The sequence below is a fragment of the Nymphaea colorata genome, chromosome 5 (assembly GCF_008831285.2).
Source record: "Nymphaea colorata isolate Beijing-Zhang1983 chromosome 5, ASM883128v2, whole genome shotgun sequence".
NCBI classification, from domain to species: domain Eukaryota; kingdom Viridiplantae; phylum Streptophyta; class Magnoliopsida; order Nymphaeales; family Nymphaeaceae; genus Nymphaea; species Nymphaea colorata.
In genome coordinates, this window is record NC_045142.1 from 1733573 (window position 1) to 1757559 (window position 23987).

The 23987-nt window shown below is 40.6% G+C and overlaps 5 protein-coding genes across 7 annotated transcripts; 2 read left to right on the plus strand and 3 right to left on the minus strand.

Annotated features, from left to right (window-relative positions):
- Positions 1 to 1165: 1165 nt before the first annotated feature.
- LOC116254230 (uncharacterized) lies at positions 1166 to 4309 on the plus strand. 2 transcript variants are annotated; one of them, XM_031629459.2, is made up of 5 exons: positions 1166 to 1590; positions 3222 to 3381; positions 3614 to 3646; positions 3771 to 3865; positions 3987 to 4309. In XM_031629459.2, the coding sequence occupies exons 1-5, from the start codon at positions 1285 to 1287 to the stop codon at positions 4194 to 4196; spliced, it is 804 nt and encodes a 267-aa protein (XP_031485319.1). In that variant the 5' UTR covers positions 1166 to 1284; the 3' UTR covers positions 4197 to 4309. The 2 variants fall into 2 exon arrangements, with proteins under 2 accessions (XP_031485319.1, XP_031485320.1); XM_031629460.2 differs by lacking the exon at positions 3614 to 3646 and having other exon boundaries at positions 1167 to 1590.
- LOC116254229 (protein TOC75-3, chloroplastic) lies at positions 4293 to 9775 on the minus strand. The gene is made up of 7 exons (XM_031629458.2): positions 8597 to 9775; positions 7570 to 7791; positions 7355 to 7462; positions 6377 to 6568; positions 6045 to 6293; positions 4842 to 5096; positions 4293 to 4763 (listed from the first exon to the last, which is right to left on the minus strand). The coding sequence occupies exons 1-7, from the start codon at positions 9719 to 9721 to the stop codon at positions 4524 to 4526; spliced, it is 2391 nt and encodes a 796-aa protein (XP_031485318.1). The 5' UTR covers positions 9722 to 9775; the 3' UTR covers positions 4293 to 4523.
- Positions 9776 to 11250: 1475 nt separating this feature from the next.
- On the plus strand, positions 11251 to 13409 carry LOC116254930 (low-temperature-induced 65 kDa protein-like). 2 transcript variants are annotated; one of them, XM_031630584.1, is made up of 5 exons: positions 11251 to 11336; positions 11620 to 11883; positions 12490 to 12552; positions 12640 to 13017; positions 13107 to 13409. In XM_031630584.1, exons 1-5 carry the CDS (start codon positions 11282 to 11284, stop codon positions 13133 to 13135), a joined length of 789 nt encoding a protein of 262 aa, XP_031486444.1. In that variant the 5' UTR covers positions 11251 to 11281; the 3' UTR covers positions 13136 to 13409. The 2 variants fall into 2 exon arrangements, with proteins under 2 accessions (XP_031486444.1, XP_031486443.1); XM_031630583.1 differs by having other exon boundaries at positions 13126 to 13409.
- Positions 13410 to 13821: 412 nt separating this feature from the next.
- LOC116254365 (putative cyclin-D7-1) lies at positions 13822 to 17462 on the minus strand. Its single transcript, XM_031629742.2, has 7 exons — positions 17119 to 17462; positions 15603 to 15895; positions 15436 to 15522; positions 15240 to 15338; positions 14884 to 15088; positions 14314 to 14447; positions 13822 to 14170 (listed from the first exon to the last, which is right to left on the minus strand). Exons 2-7 carry the CDS (start codon positions 15852 to 15854, stop codon positions 13925 to 13927), a joined length of 1023 nt encoding a protein of 340 aa, XP_031485602.1. The 5' UTR covers positions 15855 to 15895; positions 17119 to 17462; the 3' UTR covers positions 13822 to 13924.
- A 1144-nt stretch (positions 17463 to 18606) lies between these two features.
- On the minus strand, positions 18607 to 23390 carry LOC116254326 (uncharacterized). Its single transcript, XM_031629663.2, has 8 exons — positions 23242 to 23390; positions 21541 to 21596; positions 21255 to 21398; positions 19759 to 19832; positions 19499 to 19553; positions 19339 to 19401; positions 19121 to 19248; positions 18607 to 18978 (listed from the first exon to the last, which is right to left on the minus strand). The coding sequence occupies exons 1-8, from the start codon at positions 23384 to 23386 to the stop codon at positions 18900 to 18902; spliced, it is 744 nt and encodes a 247-aa protein (XP_031485523.1). The 5' UTR covers positions 23387 to 23390; the 3' UTR covers positions 18607 to 18899.
- Between the last annotated feature and the right edge of the window lie 597 nt (positions 23391 to 23987).

Sequence of the window (23987 nt, forward strand, 5' to 3'; positions counted from 1 at the left end):
TAAATTCATGCAAAAACATATAAGTAAATTTTTTTAAAAAATTTATATATAAATTAAAGAAAAAATGAAGTGAGGTCAGGACCCATAGAAACCCCCACCGAGCATACCCTTCTCTAGAAAGAGTCACCATCAAAACTTCTTAGTTGTTGAGAACAATCCACCTTCCTTTCACACTTATGACTCGAGATAGACCTTGAGGACTATTAATTTTAAGACCCGCCACCCAAAAACAACCCACTACTCGAAAACAAAAAACAAAGTCACAAGGCCCTTATTCCTCTTACTTTTGCTTCATGATCAATGATGACAATAACATACTCTTCAACTTAGTTACCGTGTCTTGTCACCTAAGATGTAAGGACATAATGTTCATAAGAATCAAATTAAAAACCTGTCTTAAACCAGATCCTAACCCAACCAAGTAAGTTATCCCTCCCTCGAGACAATTAAACCATTATTTGATAGGTCTAAATTTCAGTGGACTTTGTCTAAAGTCATATTCGTGCTGATGCAGTGATTCTGGCAATGATCTTGAGGGGTCGGGTGGCTGAGATTTTCACTGGGCGTTGGTGTGAACCATTCAAGTTGGTGGAGGATTGAGGAGTGATCCTGCTTCTGGCTCTAGAAAATTTTCTAACAATACAACAAAGGATGTAAACAGATTGTATTAGTTTGGACTTTGGAGATAGGCATTACTGCAGATGATGCAGTAGAATTGGGTTCCAGAAAAACACAAATCTAAGCTTCAAGCTAGAGCAAGTATTTATCTGCAAAATGAATTACAGCTTACATAAGACGAGTTAAATTTACCGGACGCATTATGCAAGAATATGCAGGAATATCTAAGATAAACCGAAGAAACACCCATGATACATTCACATGTTTACATCTTGAGGGAAGATAAAATGGGATATCAGTGCCTCAGATGTAACCTTAGATTTGATATCAATCCAACTTCAAGTCATTGGATCTCGCAAGAACACTCGCGTTGGATTAATAATCTGATTCATACATGGTATAGAATGTCAATTTGCTTATAATCCAATCATTCAAAAAAAAAAAAAAAAAGGAACGGCGGAGATAGTGGATCTCGTTTACAAGTAATTTGAAAAGTTATGTGGCAAGTCGACAACCATTTTCTTGTAGTATTCGGACGCTAGCCTCCCAGGTGGAGTTGTTCAAACAATCGACCATCCCTCCGTAGGAAAAAGAAAGATGAGGACCTCCACACGATCAGGATGATACACTAAAGGGGGAAGAAGAGAGACTCGGACATGCAACGGAATGCTGTATTCTGTAAAATCCATCTCATCGTCTCTTCCCTCTCTTCTGCCCCTACCGCCATTTATTCCCGTCCCTCCTCGAAAACCCAATTGTGGGTTCCTTTTTAGCACTGGTTTCGGGTTGCATCCACGGTCACCGACGAGCTCTAGGTGCTCATGGAAGAGAAGGAGATCAGTAGTTGTGAGGGCAGCTTCTAGGGAGTCCCCATACGATGTCTTGGGCGTTTCGCCGTCGGCAAGTCCTCAAGAAATCAAGCGTGCATATAGAAAATTGGCTCTCAAATACCACCCTGATGTCAACAAAGAGGTACCCATCAATCTTTTCACCACGATTTTGCTTTCTTTTGTTCTTGAAATGCATAACCTGATTTGCTTTTACTGAGGTAGGTTTTCACTGAGGGGGAATGATTTGTGGTTGCAGTGGAAATTATACTTGGTGGAATAACTTTTTCGGGTTTTAGAGTAGCTGGGGTTTTCTATATAGAATGAATTTTCTGGATTCGATAGTTAGAGTTACTTGAAGATGGGATATGGTTTTTGAGTGTTCCTCATTTTGGTGAAAGCAGTTGAAATGTTAGGTTTTGTAGCACTAGGAAAAGAATGGTTTAAATTATCCGATGCATCTGGAAGCTTCACTTATTCTCCTCTTCCTCACTGTAATGTCGAGACAACTTGCCTACTTTACCGAACATAATGGTGCAAGGGTTAAAGAGATTGCTAGTTAGGATTCTTTCGTTACCGTGCTTTACATCTAATGGTTCTTTGAAATCATTCCTAGGAACACTAATTCCGGAAGGTTACCAATTGATGTCTTGAGCTATACTAATGAGAATTGCCGACTTGGTGTACATGAACGAGAAATGTTAGCTGTCGTCGTCCTTGGGAATATGCCTTGATCAATTTGATTGGTAGAGAATAATCAACAGAAGAAGAGTTTTTCTACACACAAGACTGTTAGAAGATCCGGATCCAAAGGCAGCTTCGACAGCACTGCTAGGCTGAGTTGGAAATAGAGTCCTGATATTGCACGAGTGATGGTGGGCATATGCTTCACAAACCTAAAAGCTAAGATTTGGAAAAGCTGCGGGTTATGCTACATTCCAAACCATACCAGACTCTCATTATCAGTAAGGTCAAGGGTCTACACGGACTATCGAGCGAATCCTAGGTGGTTGACTAGAAAGGAAAAGTAAATGAGCTATAGGTCTCTTGACATTACTGAACAGTTTTATTTTCGACCACTTTACTTGATTTTCTTGTAGCAAAGGGAAATTATGTTTTAATTCATCGAAGTATATCTGCAACGCCTGCTAATGTGGAGAAGAATTGTTCTTCATGCTTCTTTGAGAAAACATATTAGTAAAAGAATGAAGGTATGCATTGAGGCTAGAGAAGAAAATGACCTCTCACAAGGTATACTGATGTATGCAATCGTTTCCCTTTTTATTTATGCACGAAGAAAGAAATTGATTCTGCTTTTTTTGCATCATGATCTTTAACAGAGAAATGCTCTTTGTATCAGTCCCACAGTATAGTGGCAGCCATTGCAAATTATCATCTCCTTAACAAGTTGTTTGCTTTCTGATAACAGATGGCAACTAACTTCTGTTGAGTTTTTGGCACTCGAAGTCAAATTCAACGTTGTAGTTGTGATATTCTGAAAAATGTTAAATCAGCGTTAGATGTGATAGCTGGGCCTTGTTAGCTCTTTCACAAGCAAAGAGCTTTGGACACAGTTTCCGCTTCTGGTCATCGACATGGGAGTATTGATGGCTTTTGGACTTTCATCACAATTGAACACCAAGTTTTAGTTCATTGCAGCATGTTGCTTGTCAACGAACAGGACTCTTTGACACATTAGCATTTAGAATACAACTACAGACCCTTTCCACCACTTTGTTTTATTATATGTTCACCAATTGTCTCTTCATCATACAGGCAAATGCTAAGGAAAAGTTTATGCGAATCAAGCATGCGTACAACACCATACTGAATTCCAAGTCCCAGAAAAAGTATGACTACCAGGATCGCCAGACGGGATATTCAACAAGGAACTACAATGGGAATAAACGTGAGGAAGAAGACTTCTATGGATTTGGTAAGAATTTTTTTTGTGGGGCGCTTTCGGAGTTCCAGAGCCTTTTTAACACTGACTAGTTTAATTTCTAGCCTTTTTAACACTGACTAGTTTAATTTCTTTGACAACATTCATTCTTATGGTCACATGAACCATGCGAGCTTTTAAAACGTCAACCATATGCCTGCAAAATCAAAAGCTGTTGACACGCGGTTGATAAACATGATTCTTATATTAACTCTTTATTCTGCAGGTAACTTTTTGAGAGATGTCCAAATAATGATAGGTAGAGAGATTGCCTGCTCCTTGCCGGATAGACTGAAAATATATATGCTTTTCTTATTGATAGCAATCAGCATCTCTTGTGAAAACCATACTTAGTGATACCTTTCTGACTGTTTATGCAACAGAGGACTTCTTTAGGGACTTGCAAACAGAGTTCCGCAACTGGGAAGCAAACATCAATTCACAAGGCAAGCCCAAAAGCTTGTGGGAAGAATTGGCGGTAGGTTTCGCACACACACACATATGCATCCATTGTGACGCCTCCTTCAGTCCACATGACGATATAGGAGGCCATATTGCTGAGTTCTTACTAAGCCTTGTGAAACTTTTGTTACCAACAGGACATCGGTGAAGAATTCGTTGAGTTCTTAGAGAAGGAGCTTAACATCGAAGAATCAAATGCTGACATGCAGAATGACACTGCCAAGGAAGCCTGGTCAGACAGGAAAGAGGAGAAGACAAGCAAAAGCAAAAACACGAGTAGCATCGAAGAAAACATTGATGAGATTGAGGCTGCACTTGCTCAACTGAAAAAGGAGTTGGGTCTATAAGAGGCAAACCATTTGAGAGTCGGTTGAAAGGAAGCTCACCTGGAAAGGCTCTCTAAATTTTCTTCGTCACACCATCATGTTTCTCGGAAGCAATCAAAAGTACAAATTCTATTTTTTGTGATCATATAACTTAATAAAGGTGATGGCATCCAACAAGGTCCGTTTATCGTAGTTGAAATGAATAACATGGTAATGTCGAAGACAGAGCCAATTATTTGTCTGCAAATAACTTTAATTTGTCGAGCCATAACAACAAACAAATAATCTAAACAAAATTTTCGACCCCAGGGGCAAGTCAAATGCACAAGCCTCATCGCTGTCCCTGCCTCAAAATCTCTCCCCAAATCGAAAGAACACAGCCCCTGTGCCAGAATTGTGGTCGACAGCATATTCAGCTCTCACAAGTCCCAGCTTGACACCAACACCGTAAGAGGAACCATTCCCTACTCTCCGGAAGAACTCGGTTGGGTTCCCTTTGACATCCTTGGAACTCCCTAGATCGTTTCCATGTTCAGCAAAAACATAAACATGTGTCTTCCTTATTGGGACACGCAATTCCGCCGCCAGCTGAATACAAAATAAATTTAAATTGGTTACTCTGCAAAGCAATCAAATGGAAATGAGATAATAGTTATCTGATCTTACCTCGAGGATATTTCTGCAAGCGCCTAACTCACCCATGTTATAGCCTCTTACAGAATAGGGACCACCGAGAGTGAAAGCATCGTAACTAGGGAGGTCACCTACACATCCACCATAATGTCCATGAAGCACCATCACTGGTGGTGGTGGCTTTCCGGCGCCTTCTTCCACTTGCTTCAACTGAATGAAGCGGGTTATGGTCAGCTGGTGACGGTTGAAGAATGGAAGCTTGCTCCCGATGCCTAGACCTTGGTCCAGCTGCAACAAGGAAAAAAAAAATGGGTCAATGAAGGACAATCCGTGAAGGGCAATCCAATCTTTGTTTACTGCCCCAAATACATGAACAAACATTTAAAGTGAGCTTGGGGATTAACGGGCATCTAGAGTATTTAATAAATATCTGAACACAACCATCTAGCACACATGCTGCTCCCAGAAGTAGATACAGACACGGTGACAAGGAGGCCAACCAACATAGAGGAAAAAAATAAAAAGCAGGTCAAAAATGCGTTTTTCCATGTCCAAATCAATGTAACTTTACAAGCATAATAGGTGGGAATAAAAGACCAATCAGCAAACTAATTGAAAAATTGAAAGATGGATCACCTTTCAAGAATGTATGGTAACAGGAGAGAGGGATTGACATCCTATAATCTCCTCTGCTTCTCAGTATCCTATGAATGAACTGAACACTTTTGAATAGTTTAGGCAACAAAGGCATGAATGTAAGGCATGCACGTTAGAGGGAAAAGGGGGGAAATCATCACACTATAAAGCAGAAGGGTGGATGACGGCTGAAGAAAAAGTTCGCTCAGGAGACAGAACCTAAAGATGATAGGAGCTATGCTCAATAGTGGTGTCTGACAAGACTGCTATGTGTAATAGTTTATTTAGAAGAAAGAGATTTTGTTACTTGAAAAGCCACTATTTTGATAAACTACTTGCACAACTCACTATTTTAATTGTTCTCAACAAATCCTAAGAAATGGTTATTTTCCTGCATGAACCAACAAAAGGATTGGCCAAGAGAAGAACATTTCTAGTGAAGGCCATTTCTTCCATAAATAACAAGAAGTTTGTATCGGTGTATCCTGTTCTAGCTTTGACTGCATGTTATGTTTAAGATATTAGAAAATAGTTCTATTGTCACTATGGCTGAAATAGAAATAACTATGTTTCAGACAACACTATAAAATATCAGCTTACCTGAAACACGTTCCTATCCCCAACAATAGTGCCATTTATGAACTTTGTATTGTCACGCGTAATATTTGCTTGAAGAAAAGCCATGCGATCAATTCCCGTGCCACTCAATGTTGTAGGAGGGCCATCCATGCTCAATCCTCCACTTGGCAAGGCCCTGGCACCATGGGTACAGATACTACTTGTTTCATCACGAGTAGTAATCTCTTCCATGACGACTCCATATGTGAACTTACTTTGTCTGGTAAAATTCTGATGAAAGGAAAAACAAAAACCATATATGGTATTAACGTATGATATGGAGCAAATGAAGCCCATTGAACTGCCAAACCAACCTCTGTAATATTTGCTTTAACGCCAACCCTGTCCACCCATATAGCAGGCACATCTTCCATCCCAGGGCCACCTGTAAAGACTGGACTCAACTTTCGACTGTTGAAGCAACTTGCACGGAACGTACGATTACGTGGATTATAAACGCCATCTAGATAAGGGTGCACATATTCAAGCTTGAAGGCAAGATCATCCTATCCAAAATTAGAGTAAGTGTTAAGCACAGTACAGAAGCAATATGCTGGAAATGGAACCATGAAAAGATGCCCAAAAAGCAAGTTGTATCTAAAAATAAGCTGGGCAAAATAAAACTTTTCTGTCTAGTGAACACCTAAGAAGCATTGGAATTATGTATTGATATTTGATTCATTTATCATATCTCATGAAACTCATTACTCATGTCTCACCATGTAGATTTTAAATAGACAAGCACAAATGAGACTTTTCAAATGCACAGTTCAAAACTGTTACTTTCTCCTAACATTGCAATTTCCATCATCATTCACTATGTTCTCACAATATAGAGAAGCAACAACCTTGACAATTGCATCAGCAAAATAGTCTAGCACCTGGAACTTCTAGCTTTATCTTTTAAATGGGATTAGATGAGCAACCTGCGCAACAGTGCCTACAGGATTGCATCAAAACAACCCAGAAATGGAGTAATTAGCTTCCAGTCTCTCTCCTTGAAACAGGAATGTCTAGCGCACTATTAGAAACAAGAATGGCTTGCCCATACAGTTCCAGGATGCACTCTCTGCACGTGCAAGTGAGTGAAAGAAAGAACAACATGGGAAAACCTTCAGGAGGTTTTTATACTTGACATCATCAAGGTCCTTCATACATGCATCTATATGAGAATACATATTCAAACAAGTTAAACAGTCATTGAAAAAAATTGATAATTCACGAGAACTCTTGTTGCAATCTTTCAAGCTCAGTGCTCCAGGTTTCAAGTTTTAAGTCAACAAGGATTGTACCTGAGGATTAAGAAGGTTGCTGGAAGTAACAGAACCAAGAATGGATCTGTTCAGCCCTTTTATATTCCGATGTTCAAAAGAAACGGTTCCACCAGGTTGTATAGATGCCTGAAAAAGGATGTATAAGAAGTCACTTATGCACTAAAAAAAGACTAGATTAAGAGGAAATAACAACATTGGAAAGCATAAGCAACGTGAAACCAATAACCACATACCAAGGTTGGCCGCCCTTGACGTCCAGGTACAATACTCCATTCTGTGCTGACTTCAGCTGTCTTTTGTTCAAGCTCTTTAAGTTTGATCTCCACAATTATCCCGCCTTCACTTTTTTCATCAGGTCGGGGATTTACTTCAATATTAGAGAATAAGGCAAGAGAATTAATATTTCGAAGCGCTTGTTTCCCTGCTTCTATGTTAAAAACATGTCCTGGTCGAAGCTGCATAAATCACAATGCCATGAGAAATTGAAGGAAACGCTGGCAACAATAATTTATAAGTAAAACATAATGGAAAATAAAAGATAACATAACATCTAGACATGAAATATCCTTCCAGAACAGCTTATCCTAACTTCCCCAGGTAATGGAGAATAAAAACAGACAACCATGAAAAGAAAAATGTAGCTACCGTCAACTACGCTCGTGCAGTTTTTTTTACACACAAGCAGCAAAAGCGCAACTTATCAAACTGAATTTTCTAAAAGGAAAATACGGAATCAAGAGTTTCAGAAATTTCTGAGGAAGCTACCCATATATTTACTCCATAACCTACTCAAGCCACCAAAAGGTTAAAATTTAAGAGATTGCAGTGAAATAAGCTGAAACTTACATGACTCGAAACCAACAAACTGACACCACGCAAGTAGCAAAACATTATGACAAATGAAATTCTGGGCAAGCGAGTTCCATGCAGGTTCCCAAAGAAAGAGAAAAGAGCAAGCTCGTGTTTATGTTAACAATCTGATGTAGAGAAATAATCTTATTTGCCAAACATGGAAAATGAACGGTCTGATACCCTGAAATCAGAAAGATATTAGCTACCTACATTGTACAATCAACAGCGCAAAAGTTTCTATATTAGCAACCTGGTGTTTGTCTAAAATTTCAAGCTACATTGATATCTTAGAAGAAAGTCATTTGCTACCATGATGATATAGATTGATAGATAGGTGGATAGAACTGTTAAAGCACAAACACGGAATCATCAAAATCACACAGAGTGATAGAGGACTGAATAAATTACCTGTGGTGGCAACTCCCTGCGAACAACTGGAAGCTGCGTGTTGCCCTCGCAGACATTTCCAAGTTTATCCTGGAATTGAACGACTAGCTGAGTAACATCACCCTCCACTACTTCACACACGACTTCCCTCGTGTTCAGGTTGCCAAAATTCACAACCTGAGCGCAAGCATAGCCCTCATCGTGGTACCATTTCTGCACTCGATCCCGTATCCTCTGCAGCAGCCGCGCGCTGACCTTCCCATGCTGCTTCAGCAGCAGGATAATTTCCCTTTGCACAGGAATGGGCAGCAGACACGGCCGCGATCGGTCGATCCTCCGCCGGTAATCCGCTTCCTGACGCCGAATGTACTCCATCTTCTCCTTGTCCGTCATGTCGGGGTCCATCTCGAGCGGCTTCGACTGCGGCATCAGCCCGACATTGATGCAGCGGAAACTATCGGCCGACTGCCATGTGCTCTCAGAGAAGGAGATCTTCAGCCCGAGAGTCCCGTCGGGCTTCGTCACGCCGTCAATGTCAACCTTCTCAAACATGCCACAGGTAGCAAGGGATTCAAGCTCCTTCTGAAGCACGGCCTTCGTGTACACCTTCCCCGGCTGAAGCGAGACCATCTCAAAAAATGAATCTTCGGAGGGAATAGTCCGGCCTCGGCGCCGGTCGAAGAAAATGATGTCAGAGATCTTGTAGCGCTTAAACCCGCTGAGCTTGTTCAGTTGCACCACAATGTTCGCCGGAAGTCCGTGAGAGTCCCATTCAGACGATTCCTCCTCCTTTGCATTTGCCTGCACAGAAAATATCCTACGCCACCACCCACCTTCTCCGCCGCCGCCACCACCTCCTCCTCCTCCTCCACCGCCACCACCAGCTGAGTTCCCTCCACCCCCACCACCCGAGGAGGAGGCTAGGTGGAAGACAAATACAGAGAGGAGACTCCCGCCTAGGGTTTTGCGGACGGTGGAGGAGTTCTTTTTGGCCCATTGTGATAGGTCGAAGGAGGTGCCCTTGCTGGAGACGTCGCGCAGGGACGAGGCGACGAAGGTGGCATTGGTGGGATTCTGTCTTCTTCGAGGTGGCGCCGCCGGCGTAACGCTGGGGAAAGACGGAGAAGGCCGCCCGGCGAACGCCATTGCCAAGAGGAGAGCGAAAGATAGAAAGGAGGGGGATAAGGAGGGTTTGAGGGTCCGGCACTACCCCCATTTTTATGGGTGGTCCGGCCCTTTTGTTCTGGGTGCAGGTGGGCGTGGTCAAAGTACGTAGCACACATTCATGGAGGCTCCGTTCGTTGTCTAGTTCGTTGACAACAACACGACTCGATATCGGATCAGTTGCAGTATCGGAATTTGAAGGGTTCGATAATTTAATCTCGTTTGTCAAAAAAATTGGGCATAATAAGTTTATTTATGCTTTCATAAATAATTACTCTTTTTATCATCGGAATTTGCAAAAACAAGATTCGATTTGTGTCATATAATTCTAACGCAAATATGAGTTTCTCGGTATTTTGAAAAATCAACGACTCCGCGAAGTGCTAGTTTTGAGAGCTTGAAAATTCGTTTATGATGTTCACAATATGATATCTAAAATGCAGTTTTATTAGGCGAGATTCTTTATTTTCAATTTTTATAAGTACATAATCATTTCTAAAAAATTAAAAAAAAAGCTGATTCATTTTTTAAAAAAGAAAAAAAAACCCAATAATAAGATCTTCAACATTCAATTGATTTTTATCATAAAATTGTAAATAATTAAAAAAAAAATTATGGACCGTTTGTGAAGCTATACCAAGACAATATAGGAATTTTTTGTTAAAGACACTTAGCATGATATGGTTCCATTGGTGATTTACTTGGTCACCACTTCATTTGCAAGCCAATTTTGTTTTTAATTTAGAGAAGTAATTCGAAACGCCCTAAAAAATTTGATGATAATCAAAAGTGTACTTGATTTTTTCTCATATTGTTGAAAAAATACAGGTGCTCTTAATTTGTTAAAGTTACCATATAGAATATTCATAACATCGTTCTAATGGTTCCCTCGGATAACATTCGAGCACTAAGAAGGCGTAAAAGACAACTAATCAAATGTTATTATATAGAGTGAAAGTGAATAACGCAAACTAGTAAACTTGAAATTTGGCTTTATTAAAAGCTTTTTAGGCTTTCAAATCATTTAATCGCCTAGGTATTTTTCGAAAAACCAACTAATAGTTACTTTTATGAGTTGATGAATTTTTTAATTTGGCATTTTTTATATCTGAAACTATATATATATATATATATATATATATATATTAGACAGTAATCAGATCACCGCAGGAGAAGGCGGTAAACAGATCAGACTTATCTGAACCCCACAATAAATCCAATAACCCGATAAACCCGACTCAGTTCATCTTAGGATCCACCACCGAATTTATATGTAGCTCAATTTGGATTTTCAGAACAAGGAATCATTGGACCCGATCCATTCGGATGACGTCATACTCAACGTGCCCAATTTTCGTCTGCCACGTGGAGGGCTCCCAGCAATCGATCTCGCTGATCTCGGGCGAGACGTGGTTGGTCAAGCGGGTAACGGTTACGCCGACCGTTATTCGCTGGGAAAGAAAGTCGGTGGCGTTCAAATCTGGTCCATGTTTTCTCGAACCCATAAATTCCCCCGTCGGACCGAACCAAGCGCCATGCACCATGGCTCACTTCACCGACGCCAAGTACGTTCCCATCGGACAGTCCTCACTTCCCCGTAAGTCACATCCCAGTTTTTCCTGGATAATCCCGGAAAACCACCTCCTTGAAGACAGTGCAGAATCTCATTTATATGCAACGATTCACAGTTTGGCAGCAATTTTGGCTGTTTTTAGTTAAATTGTGCATATAATTGATAAAATGGAACAAAGGGGGAGGTGGGAATTTTTATATCAGCGAACTTGGCCGGCGAGATGGTTTTTTCGGCGGAAAAAATGAGACATGTTTCGATTGTGGCATAAATTATGCCGATTGATTACTTGTCTGGCGTTTGATTTCAGGTGAGGACTCACCGCGCGGCCATTACTCAACGCCGCCCGGAGTGTCTCCAAGGAAGGGCCACCATCATGGTCATGAAGATGGCAATGACGGTGGCAAGAAATCTGTGATGGCCAAGGTGAAGGACAAGGCAAAGAAATGGAAGAACACCCTTGTGAGGAAGAAGCATGGCACCAACCGGCCGCACAAGAACGACGGGATTGCCCACGGATTGGCCGGCTTGGTAGAAGAGGAAGACGATGATGAAGAGGACAATGCAGCCGCGAGTAATGATACAAACTCTCTCTCTCTCATCTTTCTGAAAATTTTCTTAGTTTTCTAATAATTCGCCTTTCTTTTTTTACAATTTAGACGATGCATTTCTGCACAGCATTACTGTTTTGCCGTTCCTCAATATTCAGAACCGATGAACAGATCTTTTTCAGAATTTACCAATTAATTTTTTCAGAATTTTTGGTCTAAGGAAAAAGAAACAGATCCTTTTTATGGTCACAAGTTAAGAGTAGGTATGTGCGCGGATCATATACATTTTCAGTGCCGGATAACTGGTAATTTCATTGCTTCGTCTTCCAAATGTAAAATACTGGAAAAGGAAGACGGAACATACCAATGTACTTATGTATCTGCATAATTTCTAGCTCGTTCTTGGATGCACGTGTGAATTGATATACAATTCTGAAGACTGAATAACTTTATTTTTTGATCAATAAACAGTTTCTATTTCATTTCACTGATTCGCTCACTTTTTTTTCAACGATTGGGAATTCCTCTTAAAATATATTTGCATCTCTCTCCCCGTATGGACGGAATTATTCATCAATTGGTGTATGAATCTCTCAAACTAACTCCATAAGGAATCATTTTTATTTTAGTGTACGAGCCAGAGATGGCAGCAAGGGGGCCACACACCGAACCGGCAATCATACATAAGAAAGGTGTTGCTACTCAGTTCATTTCCCAACAATGAATCGTATTCATAGGCTAGCTTTTAACATGTCATCTGATTTTTCCATGAGAGCCAGACCTGGAACTAAATGGGCCATCACCTGAACAAGTCATGAACCCCAAGAATGGTGCAGAACTGAAGCACCAAGAAGCCATAAAGGAGCCAATTGAGAAGCAGGCTTTGGGTCCACACTCTCTGAAGCATGAGGGTGACCCGGAGCAGGACACGCATGAGGTTCAGTATGACAAGGGGGTATCAGTGAAGGAGTACCTGATTCAGAAGCTTGAGCCAGGTGAAGGAGATAAGGCTCTCTCTGAGGTGATCACCGATGCCATCACCCCCAACAAAGGTGCACCAGTGGAAGGGGAGAAAACCGTGGTGGAGATGGTGAAAGAAGTCGTTTCATCGTTTCTCGGTACAGAAGAGCCAAGCATCCCTGTTTCTACAAAACCTGGTGAGGGTCTTTTATTGATGCTCGCCTGTCCAAATTGGTTTTATGGAACAAGAAGCAAGTTGTACTTATTTGTGTTCAAAATCTAACAGAGTATGTTAAAACTGGCAGTGGAAATTGAAGAAGAAAGGAGACTGCAGCACAACTGAAAGCTGATGAAGTTTCAGAACACTTTTATTTTCTTTCTGCTTTTTTTCAAGAGGTTGAGACATTGTTCATAGTATTAAGCGTTTATACGGTGAATAATAAACGTATTAACGAAACTCTCGCTTGCAAGCAGGCAGAAGAGTGTTGTATCTCTTTCGATTTTCTTGTATTAACTTAATCTCCAAGTAGTTCTTCCACTTGTATAATCTGACCTTTCAATAATTTAATGAACAGCTTCTTGTGGGCTAATTGGCAGTTATATGAGCAATCATGTTTCAGTTCTTGTGGGTGTCATTCCTGACATAAACCATGTATTCGGAGAAAAACGTACAGTCAAGGGTTTGATACAAAAGAATCAAAGAGTTCTTACTCCTGCTTTCAGGAGGGTTTCAGAACAGAGTTTCATTTGAAACTAAATCCAAGAAAAATAAGAAGCAGTCAAGTAGGCTAGCGATCACTTCTATAAAGATATATTAACATGGTGGAGATCACGTGCGGTATGTGGCCATGCTTAAGCCATGATAAACAGAAAACTGGCCTCTAGATCGTGAAAACCTGTGCATCTCCTGAATTGGCAGAAGTCTGAACACTAGGGGGCTTTCCATGCCAGTGACAAGAAAGGCCCTTAGTTGGGAGAAAACAATAGTAATTACACCACGATAGCACAATTAAAATCACATATTCTTGAAGTAATTGTATCTTACAATTTGACATCAACAAGAAAATAAAGAATAACATTACTTAGTAGATCACAAGCCCATACTCACTTGCGTGCAGGAGAGTTGGCCTCGCAATTCTCTGGTTCTCGCATTCGCTTCTTTGGATTGGAAGGGAGCCCAAAAAAAATTTCTGAGTTTTTGAAGGGAGGGAGGTCGACCAAGCAATCAACGATCTTGATTCTGTCATTTGCTAGGACTGAGACGGGGCTCGAAGGAGAGTACGAGTGTCTGTAAGCCGTGGGATTCACGACGTGCTCTTCCATGAGAGCAAAGCAGGTCCCAAGTTCATCCTGTCATTTGTAAATTCAACGCGGCAATCTTGAGACTCTAGCGTATAAGAATCTCAAATGGAAGGACATGCAATTGAACATATAAGAATCTCAAATGGTCTAAATACATTAATCATTCCAACTCCCAAGTCCACAGACATTACCATTCGTCCATGCGGGATGAGTTTGTGGAGATTACACATCAATCCGTTGGACTGCAGCGGAAGCAGCTCATCCAGACCACACCTTATGCCAGCTACGGCGACAGTGCAGGGGCAGAAGTCCAAGAAATTTATGTCTGAAACAAAAATGTTGCTATTGTGACAAAAAGCCAAAGTAGTAATTGGGAGGATGTGGTAACAATACTAAGACGGAATTGCGTTATTATTCAAATGAACTAACTATGAAGTTATAATCATGTTAGGATGTCGTAATCCTACCATGTTTAAATGTGATATCCACCTGTTTTTCCAGCCTGTGCCGAGTGAGTTTGACTTAAAGCCTTCATTTTGAAGGCGGTTTCGATTTCACTATCTGAAGTGAACACATTCTACTTTAGGGTCAAAGCATTTAATAAATTTTCGTGGTGCATAAGAAAACTGTACCTAGAGGCCTTGCTTTAAAAGATCAGTGGCATAGTGCATGATAAACCAATATGTCTGAGGCTGGGTGGTTTCCTAGTCTATAGCAAATGAAATAATTGATAAATCAACACAAGAGAGAGAGCCACGTACCAAACATGGCGCCCAGCAAGAGTTGAGTCACGCGGTTCGTCAAATTAGAGCGTACTCGCGGGCAAGCCAATTCGAGGCACCCAATCAGCGGATCCATGAAGGAATATGCCGTTACGGCATTCAAGCGCCAAGATAACGATGCCGAGACATGAAGCTCCGTCCGTTGAACCAGGCTTGGCTGAAACAAATGGTCGAACCCGTCCAGCTTCAGCCACAAGTAGTTGCAAGACAAATAGTTAGGCGCCTCCTGTTTCTTAACATCAACTTCTAATGTGTATGCACGTAAAACCGAGAATCTATGTTATTGACATGCTACGCAAGAGTAGAATGCGCTCCAAGGAAAAGAAAATTAACACCTGCAATTCCAACAATGGAGGAACGTGGACCTCCTGTAATTTTGCCGCAGTGGACAAGCATGCAACCGATAGCAATTCTATCAACCAACCCTTCAATTTCTGCAACATAATTCACAATGCCCACGTGCCCAACCATTAATCAGATGAAAAGTAAAACTCAGAGAGAGAGAGAGAGAGAGAGAGAGAGAGCACTTACGCTGGAGGGATTTACAGAAATGAATCGGTCTAGTAAATTGATTGCACAGAATATTGTCTCCCAAGAGAGATTGAACCGCTCATGGCACTACAATGAAAGAGAAAAACAAGTGGAATGTTTCAGAATATTCCTATAACTCGGTTCAGAGGCCACAGCGAAACCCTAACCTGAGCCATCCATTTAACGGCCATAATCCTCGAGTCCACCAGCATGCCGGCTCTGAGGCGTCCCGCATAGCCATGCTCCGGCGCATAGGCCGCTTCCTTCTCCAGGTAAACACCAAGGGCGTCCTTGCAGTCCTCTGCTTCCAGCGATAGATACAAGCCTGAAGTCAGAAGATCGCGATGCTGCGGTTCCCACGGACACTCTGGAGTGTACGGACTATCGAGGAGCTCTTCCTCACACAAGAGACTATCCATGGTCGATCAGACAAAGAAGCTCGATTTGCCGTCTACCGTTTCTGTGAGCATTAGGTCGCAATCAGGATATTTGGAGATCTGTAATCATGCTTAATTTGGGACAGCTAAGACTTCTCGAATAAGCTTCAATCTCCTCTAAAATGAAATGCAGCCGGTAATTGCGCTTCCCTTCCAAAAAATAAACGAATTGAAAAATTGAAAGATATTATCCTCCTTGAACCTTTTTCACCTCGTTTGGTGCAAGAAATTTTCTTTTATCTTATGGAGTTTATTTGCAAACGTAACGGATTGACGCGAGAGAGAAAGAGTACACCGACCAATGATCTATAATTCCTCCAGAACAAGAGATGAGAACGCAAAACACATAGGCAGGTTTGATAACAAATTTAACTCAACAATGAAAAAATGCTTGAAAGTTCTCAAAGAAGCAGGCTTCCAGTTTCCATGAGAAGCAAAGCGTCGACCATTTCCAGTATTCAGAGAAAGGTTCGTTCGAGAAGAATTTCAGAACGAAGACTTACGGAGAAAAATTTGCTTCAAAATCCCGCAACACCTTAAATTCCAAGAGCGCCGCTTCAATCAAGCAACATGGGCGATTGATATTCCAGAGAAGAAGTTTTCAATTCTTCGAATTGCGACTGCAAGAAAAGCACGATGAACTAACGAAGAAGATGAAAGGACATCTGCCAGTTCGCTACTTCAAGCCACGCAAGAAGCAGAAATCGAGAACATAAATTTCTTGAAAAAGTGCGTCGTTTCACTGGTTTTCGAAAGTTCTGTCAAAGGAACTTTTGATCAAAGAAGCAGTAGGTAGAACATCTTGATTTTTGAGCGCATCGATACTTGAAAAATCGTGCTGCGAACCGCCACGACTAGTGCGTAATCTGATCCAAAGATACCGATCAATTATCGTCACTCAAAAAGAAAACTCAAAACAACCGCCATTTTTTAGTGAAACGCCATCAAGAACGCAGGAAAGGTAGAAAAAGAGAGAGAGAGAGAGGCATTTCACCCTGTAGCAGCTAGAGAACCGCCTCGACCTTAGCAGAAATTCGCGTTTTCTCGAAGATCACAATCATAACACAGCGGAAGAAGAAGCGAAAAGCTACTAATAAAGAACGCAAGATCGAGATCGGGTCGCCGATATCCCGAGGCAAGAAAATAACAAAATAGAAGTAAAAAAGAAGCGCGCTCCACCTCAGTGATGCCGCTCGGCTTCGCCGGAGAAAATCGGGAAACAAAGCAGCACACATGCACGCCGTACCTTTTCCTAAGCTTCCTTCCTGTGTTAAGCACGCGAACGTCGAGCGATCAGTGGCAGATCATCCTCAGCCCGGCATTGAATGGCCAGTACTCCTTTCTCGCAGCAGAGCCGCCTGGTGTACAATTCCGCAGACCAAGAGAAGCAACATAAACCTGAAGCAGCAGAGAAACGATCTGCCGAGCCAATGGAGCCCGTACACTCGTCAGAAACCACACCTCTCTCTCTCTCAGAGATATGAGTACGAGAGAATATCTGAATGCAACTCGATCCAGGTGTACTGGCAGCTCAGAAAGGAGATGACCGTCAGCGACAAGCAAAAAGAGACTGATGAGAGAGAAAGAGAGAGGGAGCCACGCGCCCATGGCGCAGGACGTGGAATTCGATATATATACCATCCTCTCGTGCCGTGTAACCTTACTGCGATAAATCACCGACGGCCCCGAGACTTGTGTGCTATTTACACCTAACCCGGCACATATGACTTACTTTTTCATTTCCCTCCTCATTTGCAGTAGTTGGATAGCTATTCAGCAAAAGCATTCGTTGAGAAAAATATAGTATTTTCAAAGCATGTCCTTATAATATGATTATGTTTAATATTTGATTATAGAATTTAAAAGTAATATCCATAATTATGAAAACATCTTGTTTAAGAACACGTCTTCATCATATCAAATTCTTTGTTATTAAAACATCTAAAAATATCTGGTTCGAGTGTCATTAGAAGATGAATTTCAGACCCTCCCCAGACAATAAGTGAACAGCCAGCGGGTCATGCGAATTCTTGGAAAAAGTAAGAACCGAAAAGAAAGAGTCGGTTGACGTTAAATAGAACGGGGAAGGTTAGGTTTGGGGACTGGGGAGAGTTAGTTACGGTCACGAAGGCCTTAAAACGGGGGGGAGGTGGGGGAGTGGTGGGGCGTCTTCCCTCATGAGCGGGTAAATGCTGGACGGGGTTTTTGGATCGACTCCAGCCAATTACGTGAGCCCACGAGAGGGTCCACGAGCCCTTTAATGCCTCCTGCTTCATTTGCATCAGAAATTTAAAAAACATGAGCGTCTTGGGATTCTAATGAGAAGTGAACCTTTCATAAAAGGGATGATACAAAACAAATAGAAAGCTGTAGCTAATTTATTTGCATGTATTATAAGAAACCAAATTTCCAAGGCTTTTCCAAGACTTCAAACTTTCGGTTTCCAAAAAGTTATTATCTAGAAGCTGGTTTCCCACATGTAAGTGAAGTTATTTTCATAATCCACAAAGCCAGAGGGTACTGACAATTTAAGATGGTGACAGTTAACACTCAACGCGTCAGAGAGAACAGAGACAGTTGAGGTGGAGGCAGTGTACCCTGTATTGGCATTGATTTCTTAAATGGCTGCACTGCAATATCACCCCACAGCTGCCCCCACAACTACGTGGCACGTATCAGTAGTCTCTCTCTCAGGCAATGTTCTGTTCACGCATATCCTCGGTATGCCTTGAGGAAAACATTAAAGCATATTTAACAGCCTTATATGGAAAGACGTCCAGAAAGATCAATTTACAACCCAGTAGAAACACTAGGATCATGAGATGATCTCATCATGTACACACGGTATTTCTCTTGCATGTTGTAAGTTTTAACCATTGAGTTGATAGACAGAAAGATCAAATTATATATCTCACAACATTTGTGTTAACATTAATTCTTTTTCCACTGTAATGTGTAAATTGAGGGCGATACAACGGTAAGCTGAAGTCCATTGATAGATTCTTCATCCAACTCTCGAGCGTTGTACTACTGTAATTGGTAAGATGAAAAGCTGAAGCCAGACCTGCCTTCACATGTTGCCTTCAGTTCTAGCTTCTGAAATGGGCTGCCAACAGCGACAAACTAACAGTTAGAAGGGTTACAGCATGGACTCGTCCGTTTGATGGAGTTTGACTATGCAAGCACATAAAGATAATGACCTCAAGTAACTTCTTTCCCGTAACCAAAAGCTAGTGCTAAGTAATTACCTGCTATGAGGGTCGTAATAGAAGCCACTGATAGACCCGTCGCTGCATGAGAAACAGACGTAGTAGAAACCGGCTATAGTTAGGCCGCAGTCTTTTCCCACATTCACAAAGTATTGCTCTTTCCATCTCTGCATATGGTTAAAATTACATTTCTGAGATAAATGTCAAAAGAAATTCATAACTGATTTGTTGGAAATATCAGATGAAAAATGAAGTACCATAAAAATGTATGGGTAGTTACTCAGGTCCAGTGATTTACCACCATCAGCCTCTACTTGGTTCTATCAGATGAGGAGAAAGGAAAAGAACCATAAGATGCATACTAGGTCAAATAATTGAAACATCAAATAATGCCACCAAATATAAGCATCAACATACCAAAAGGGGCATAAATGAGTTAAACTTAGACCAGTGCCGCACATCATTCTGTGGCCTGTCAAACAAATACAATTTAGAGCCGATTTGAAGAAGTCGGATGCCAGACTTTACAGCTTCAAGTTCTTATAGATGATTCAGTGCTTTCAAAGAGAAAAAGCATGGGAAAAGTATTCAATATCTATTTAGAATGGAATCATGCACACAGCAGCATGACAGCATACAGAGGTCAAAAGTCAATGAGTAACAAGAACTTCACATACGTTGCTTCCCACTTCCCAGTGTAAAATGTATAGTTCTTGTTGTCCACAATCTCTCCTTCCCAGAATGTGACCACCTGAAACACACATAAACATGCTTTAGTATCTCATTTTCCCTAGTGAATCTAAAACCATCATGTTGTCCGCTCGGATAATTGTATAGGAAATAAAAGAATTAGCAAAAAGTATGATCTTGATATAAAATTACTCAAAACTTACATTAAAAAGATCAACATCTAAAATGAGTGGCAATATTCATGCATATAGACATAGTGGGAAAGAGGCAAGGAAGACGGAAGATTGTGGTTTCTAGTGGGCAGTCTATGACTCTATTTTAAGGGCCACTGGTGTTCAAGTAGCTAAAACTAAGCTCAAATCCCTCTTAATAAAGTGAAGCGCAACTGCATATATCAAACTCTGGAGAATGATACCAGCATCCACCATACTTCGGTCCAAGAAGAAGTTGGACTGGAGTCTAAGACAGTCCTATGAAATAAGGAACTAAAGCAGAAGGTATTTCACTGAGAACATTAACAGGTAACAACTTTCATGGTAGCTAAAACATGGCTGTTCAGAACTTCATAAATCACAAAGAGGAAAAAAACTCAACACTGGAAAATTTCACCTAGTTGACTGTGAACCGTCCATACGGCCCAAAACCTTTACAAACTGTAGACAAAGTCACAAAAACTACCTTAACGTTTCTTCTGATATCAGGCCGATTCACACAAGCAAGAACATTTTTGGTGTAGTAGAAAGCCTTCTCAGTAGAACGCCCTTAGCTTTATGTTGTTAATCACCGTTTCCAGGTTTAGCAGCACAAACAGAAGCATACTTGCTTATGTAGTATCTATGAGTGTATTCCACATTTTGCAAGTTATTGAATGTTTTCTCTTACAGGAGAAGCATGGTCATAAGTTTAAAAATAGGAAACAGAAAACTTCAACAGTGTTCGTGAATCTGTCCCAAAGTCTACAAGCTTTGAAGTTTCAATTTATCATCTTTAATATCATTACAGAATTATTTTTACAAGTCTCATCAACTTTTCCACGAACATTGGAGTGGACAGTATAAGCATCAGTTTTTCACAAATTGCTATAAGTATGCATTTGTGCACATAAGATTTGAGTGCTTAACTTTGTTGTAAAGGTTATCCCTATCGTACAATATCTAACGTATAAGTCCAAAAAAGCCATAAGATATGCATATTTGTGCACATAAGATTTGAGTGCTTAACTTTGTTGTAAAGGTTATCCCTATCGTACAATATCTAACGTATAAGTCCAAAAGAGCTATAAGATATGGGCACGATACACAAGCAATTTGTGTATCATGCCTGTATCAGAATGATACGGCCGATACAGGCCATATCGTATGATACGTGCCTGTTTATTGGAGAAATGACCTATTGCTCTAAGAATAAAGACAATTAAAGATTACCCCCATCTTAGGCAATGGCATACAACATATGATTGTCAGAAAAGGTTAAAGCTGTTTACCGGTGTATCTGCTAATGGCACGTTTAAAGCTTCCATTGTGCCACATAGATAGCCATGCTCAAAATCACAACCTTGTATCCTCACATTCACCCTCCATGCCTCATCTTTCAACACATTGGACACATTTTGAGTTCCTGAAAAAGCCTGCACACAAGGGTTAAAAAACTAATTCCATTTAACATGCTGTTAAGCCACCAGATGAACATTAAGTTATTTATTGACCTCAAAGGCAAATGCATCAGATATAGTTTCTGAAGAATTCAGAGATAATTATGGAATTACTTACTTGTCCTACAGACAAAAGGGAGCAAGCTGGAGGAAGAGAATGTCCAGAATTTGCACCTTGAAGGCAGAGAAGTTTCATCAGAAATGCATTTCAGGAACCAAGGAACACACAAATAAATCTCATTAAAAGTTTTTAAGGCCTGACAGAGTCCTGAATTCATGGAGAAGCTTGAAACAACATGCCACAGTTGACATGCTCGATCAGCTTCATCAAAGCATGTGACTATAGAATATTAGTCTGTTAGATACACTGAATGTCACATTTAATCATCGTCGACATGGACGTAAGCACATAAACTGACATAAGGCATATTCCACACTATCTTTGATTAAACAGATGCCAATGTATCGAGTCCAGTGGACTAGCTACTAAATGGAAAGGGTATTCCATGGCACTTAGGTTCGCTGCATACGTGTGGGAGTAGTTAATATGTTACCAGGAATTTGGAGGATAGAAACACAAACTTGTAGTAGAGAAAAAACCAGCTGATTCCATGTTAATGCTTCGCACTGGATGCATTCCCTGGTCCCAAAAGAGAACCTAACAGAGTTGAGTGATATTTCTCCTCAGTAGCCCAAATATCCCCAAACCACTTCCCTCGAACAGGCAATCGGATCATTTATCTTTTCATGAGAACCATCTGACTTCTTGTTATGCTTGATATCTGCTCCATCGTCTACTCGTAGAAAAGTACCTATTATCCAAGCTTCTCTTCAGTAACCGAAATGTTCCTAAAACCCTTTTGGCATAAATCTCTCTTCTGAGATTTTATGATCAACGAACATAAGAACTCCTATGCTTTAGTATGTCCTTAAGATGCCTGGAGGATGGTCATATTGTAACACTAAACAGTTTATGAACAATTATTATTCGTATAACGACAATTACAAATTGAACATCTCTACTTCCAAAGGAGTCGCTTTTTTTCCAAAATTCACACCCAAGAATACAAGCCACAAAAGACAACACAAACCAGTGAAATCTAGTCCTACTTAATAACAACTCCAGAGCTATCAAACAACGGCTTGGAGGCTACGCTATCGGGTTGAACTTCATCAACGGAACTAAAGAAGCTTAAACCTCCAAAAACCCCACCAAGGCTACCATTCTATCTAACGGAGGGAAAGTAGCCAATCGAGCCCGCCAAAATCATAAAAATGCAGATCTAGTCCAAGTGAATGCCCAAAAAAATCAGTAAAATCGAATATCACGCTTATAGGAGAATTGAAAGAAACAAAACAATCGGCTCCATACTTCAAGCGCGAAATAATAGATGAAGAACCTAGCAGAACTGAAGAACAAAGATCTCTCAATTAGAGAGAAGACTAACACAACAAGAAAGGAGCTTCGAGTATCTCTTCAACACTGCGACAATCCAAAGAGAAGAAAAGTGCCCATAATCCAAATTCAGAAGGGAAAGATGTAGCTTGCAGCAAAAAAAAAAAGAAAAAAAAAATAATGGGTTTGATAGAAACCCCATCTGCTCAACCGTTCGATCAAAGCCATAAAAGCGATTAATCAGGAATCAGCACGAAAATATCTGGTTTCAAGTTTTCAATACAGCATCGAAGTCAGAGATCCGACGGAAGAAACACCAAACAGCATAGTGCAGAACCTTCACGCAATATAGCCCGAAACTAGCAGTCGGCCAAAATTTTGAAACAACAGAGGACCAAGAGGCACCATAAGAGATCGAAGTACCTGAAACTTGAGCGGGAGGCAAATTCTCCGCCACTCTGACCGGCATCCTGGAGATGCCGATTCGTCTCTCCTGTTCCTTCCACTTTCTTCGACGGCTCCACAGGGTTGCCTTGCCGGACGTATACCTTCGAAAGCAAAATGTCATTTCAGTCAAACTCCCATCATTTGCTCATAATGCAGACAACAGGTCACACATTTCTAATTCTTCGGATACATACCAATAATGCCAATGTCACTAGCGCCCACTACAGGAAATAGTTTATATATTAACATGCCACTGTTGTGAGTGACAAGTAACGCGGCACTTAGATTTACTGACGGCGTCTAGGCCCCATATTGAACTATTTTCCTTTTTTTTTAATCTTAAAATTAATTTGATAAGTATTTTAAAATGTTTATTAAAATGAAAATGGCAATTTTTCGAACTCCTGATTAAATAAAAGAACAAATTTATTCGAGCAGCATGAATGAGGTCCATTTTCATCATGAGTTGAGCTCAAGTCAATATAACACGGCCACTCGGGCTTACCTCATGAACTGTTTGATTAACAAACAAGTAGAACTTAAACTGGATCCTAGCTTGAGTTTGTAGTTAACGATTACGACATAATAAATGTATAATTTTATTTTGAAATCTTAAGTTGATTTTTTGTTCACGAATAAATTTTAAAAATAAAGAAAAAAAGATAATTAATTTAACAAATAAAAACACATATTACTAGTAAAAATGTTGTTGGTTTCTCTCT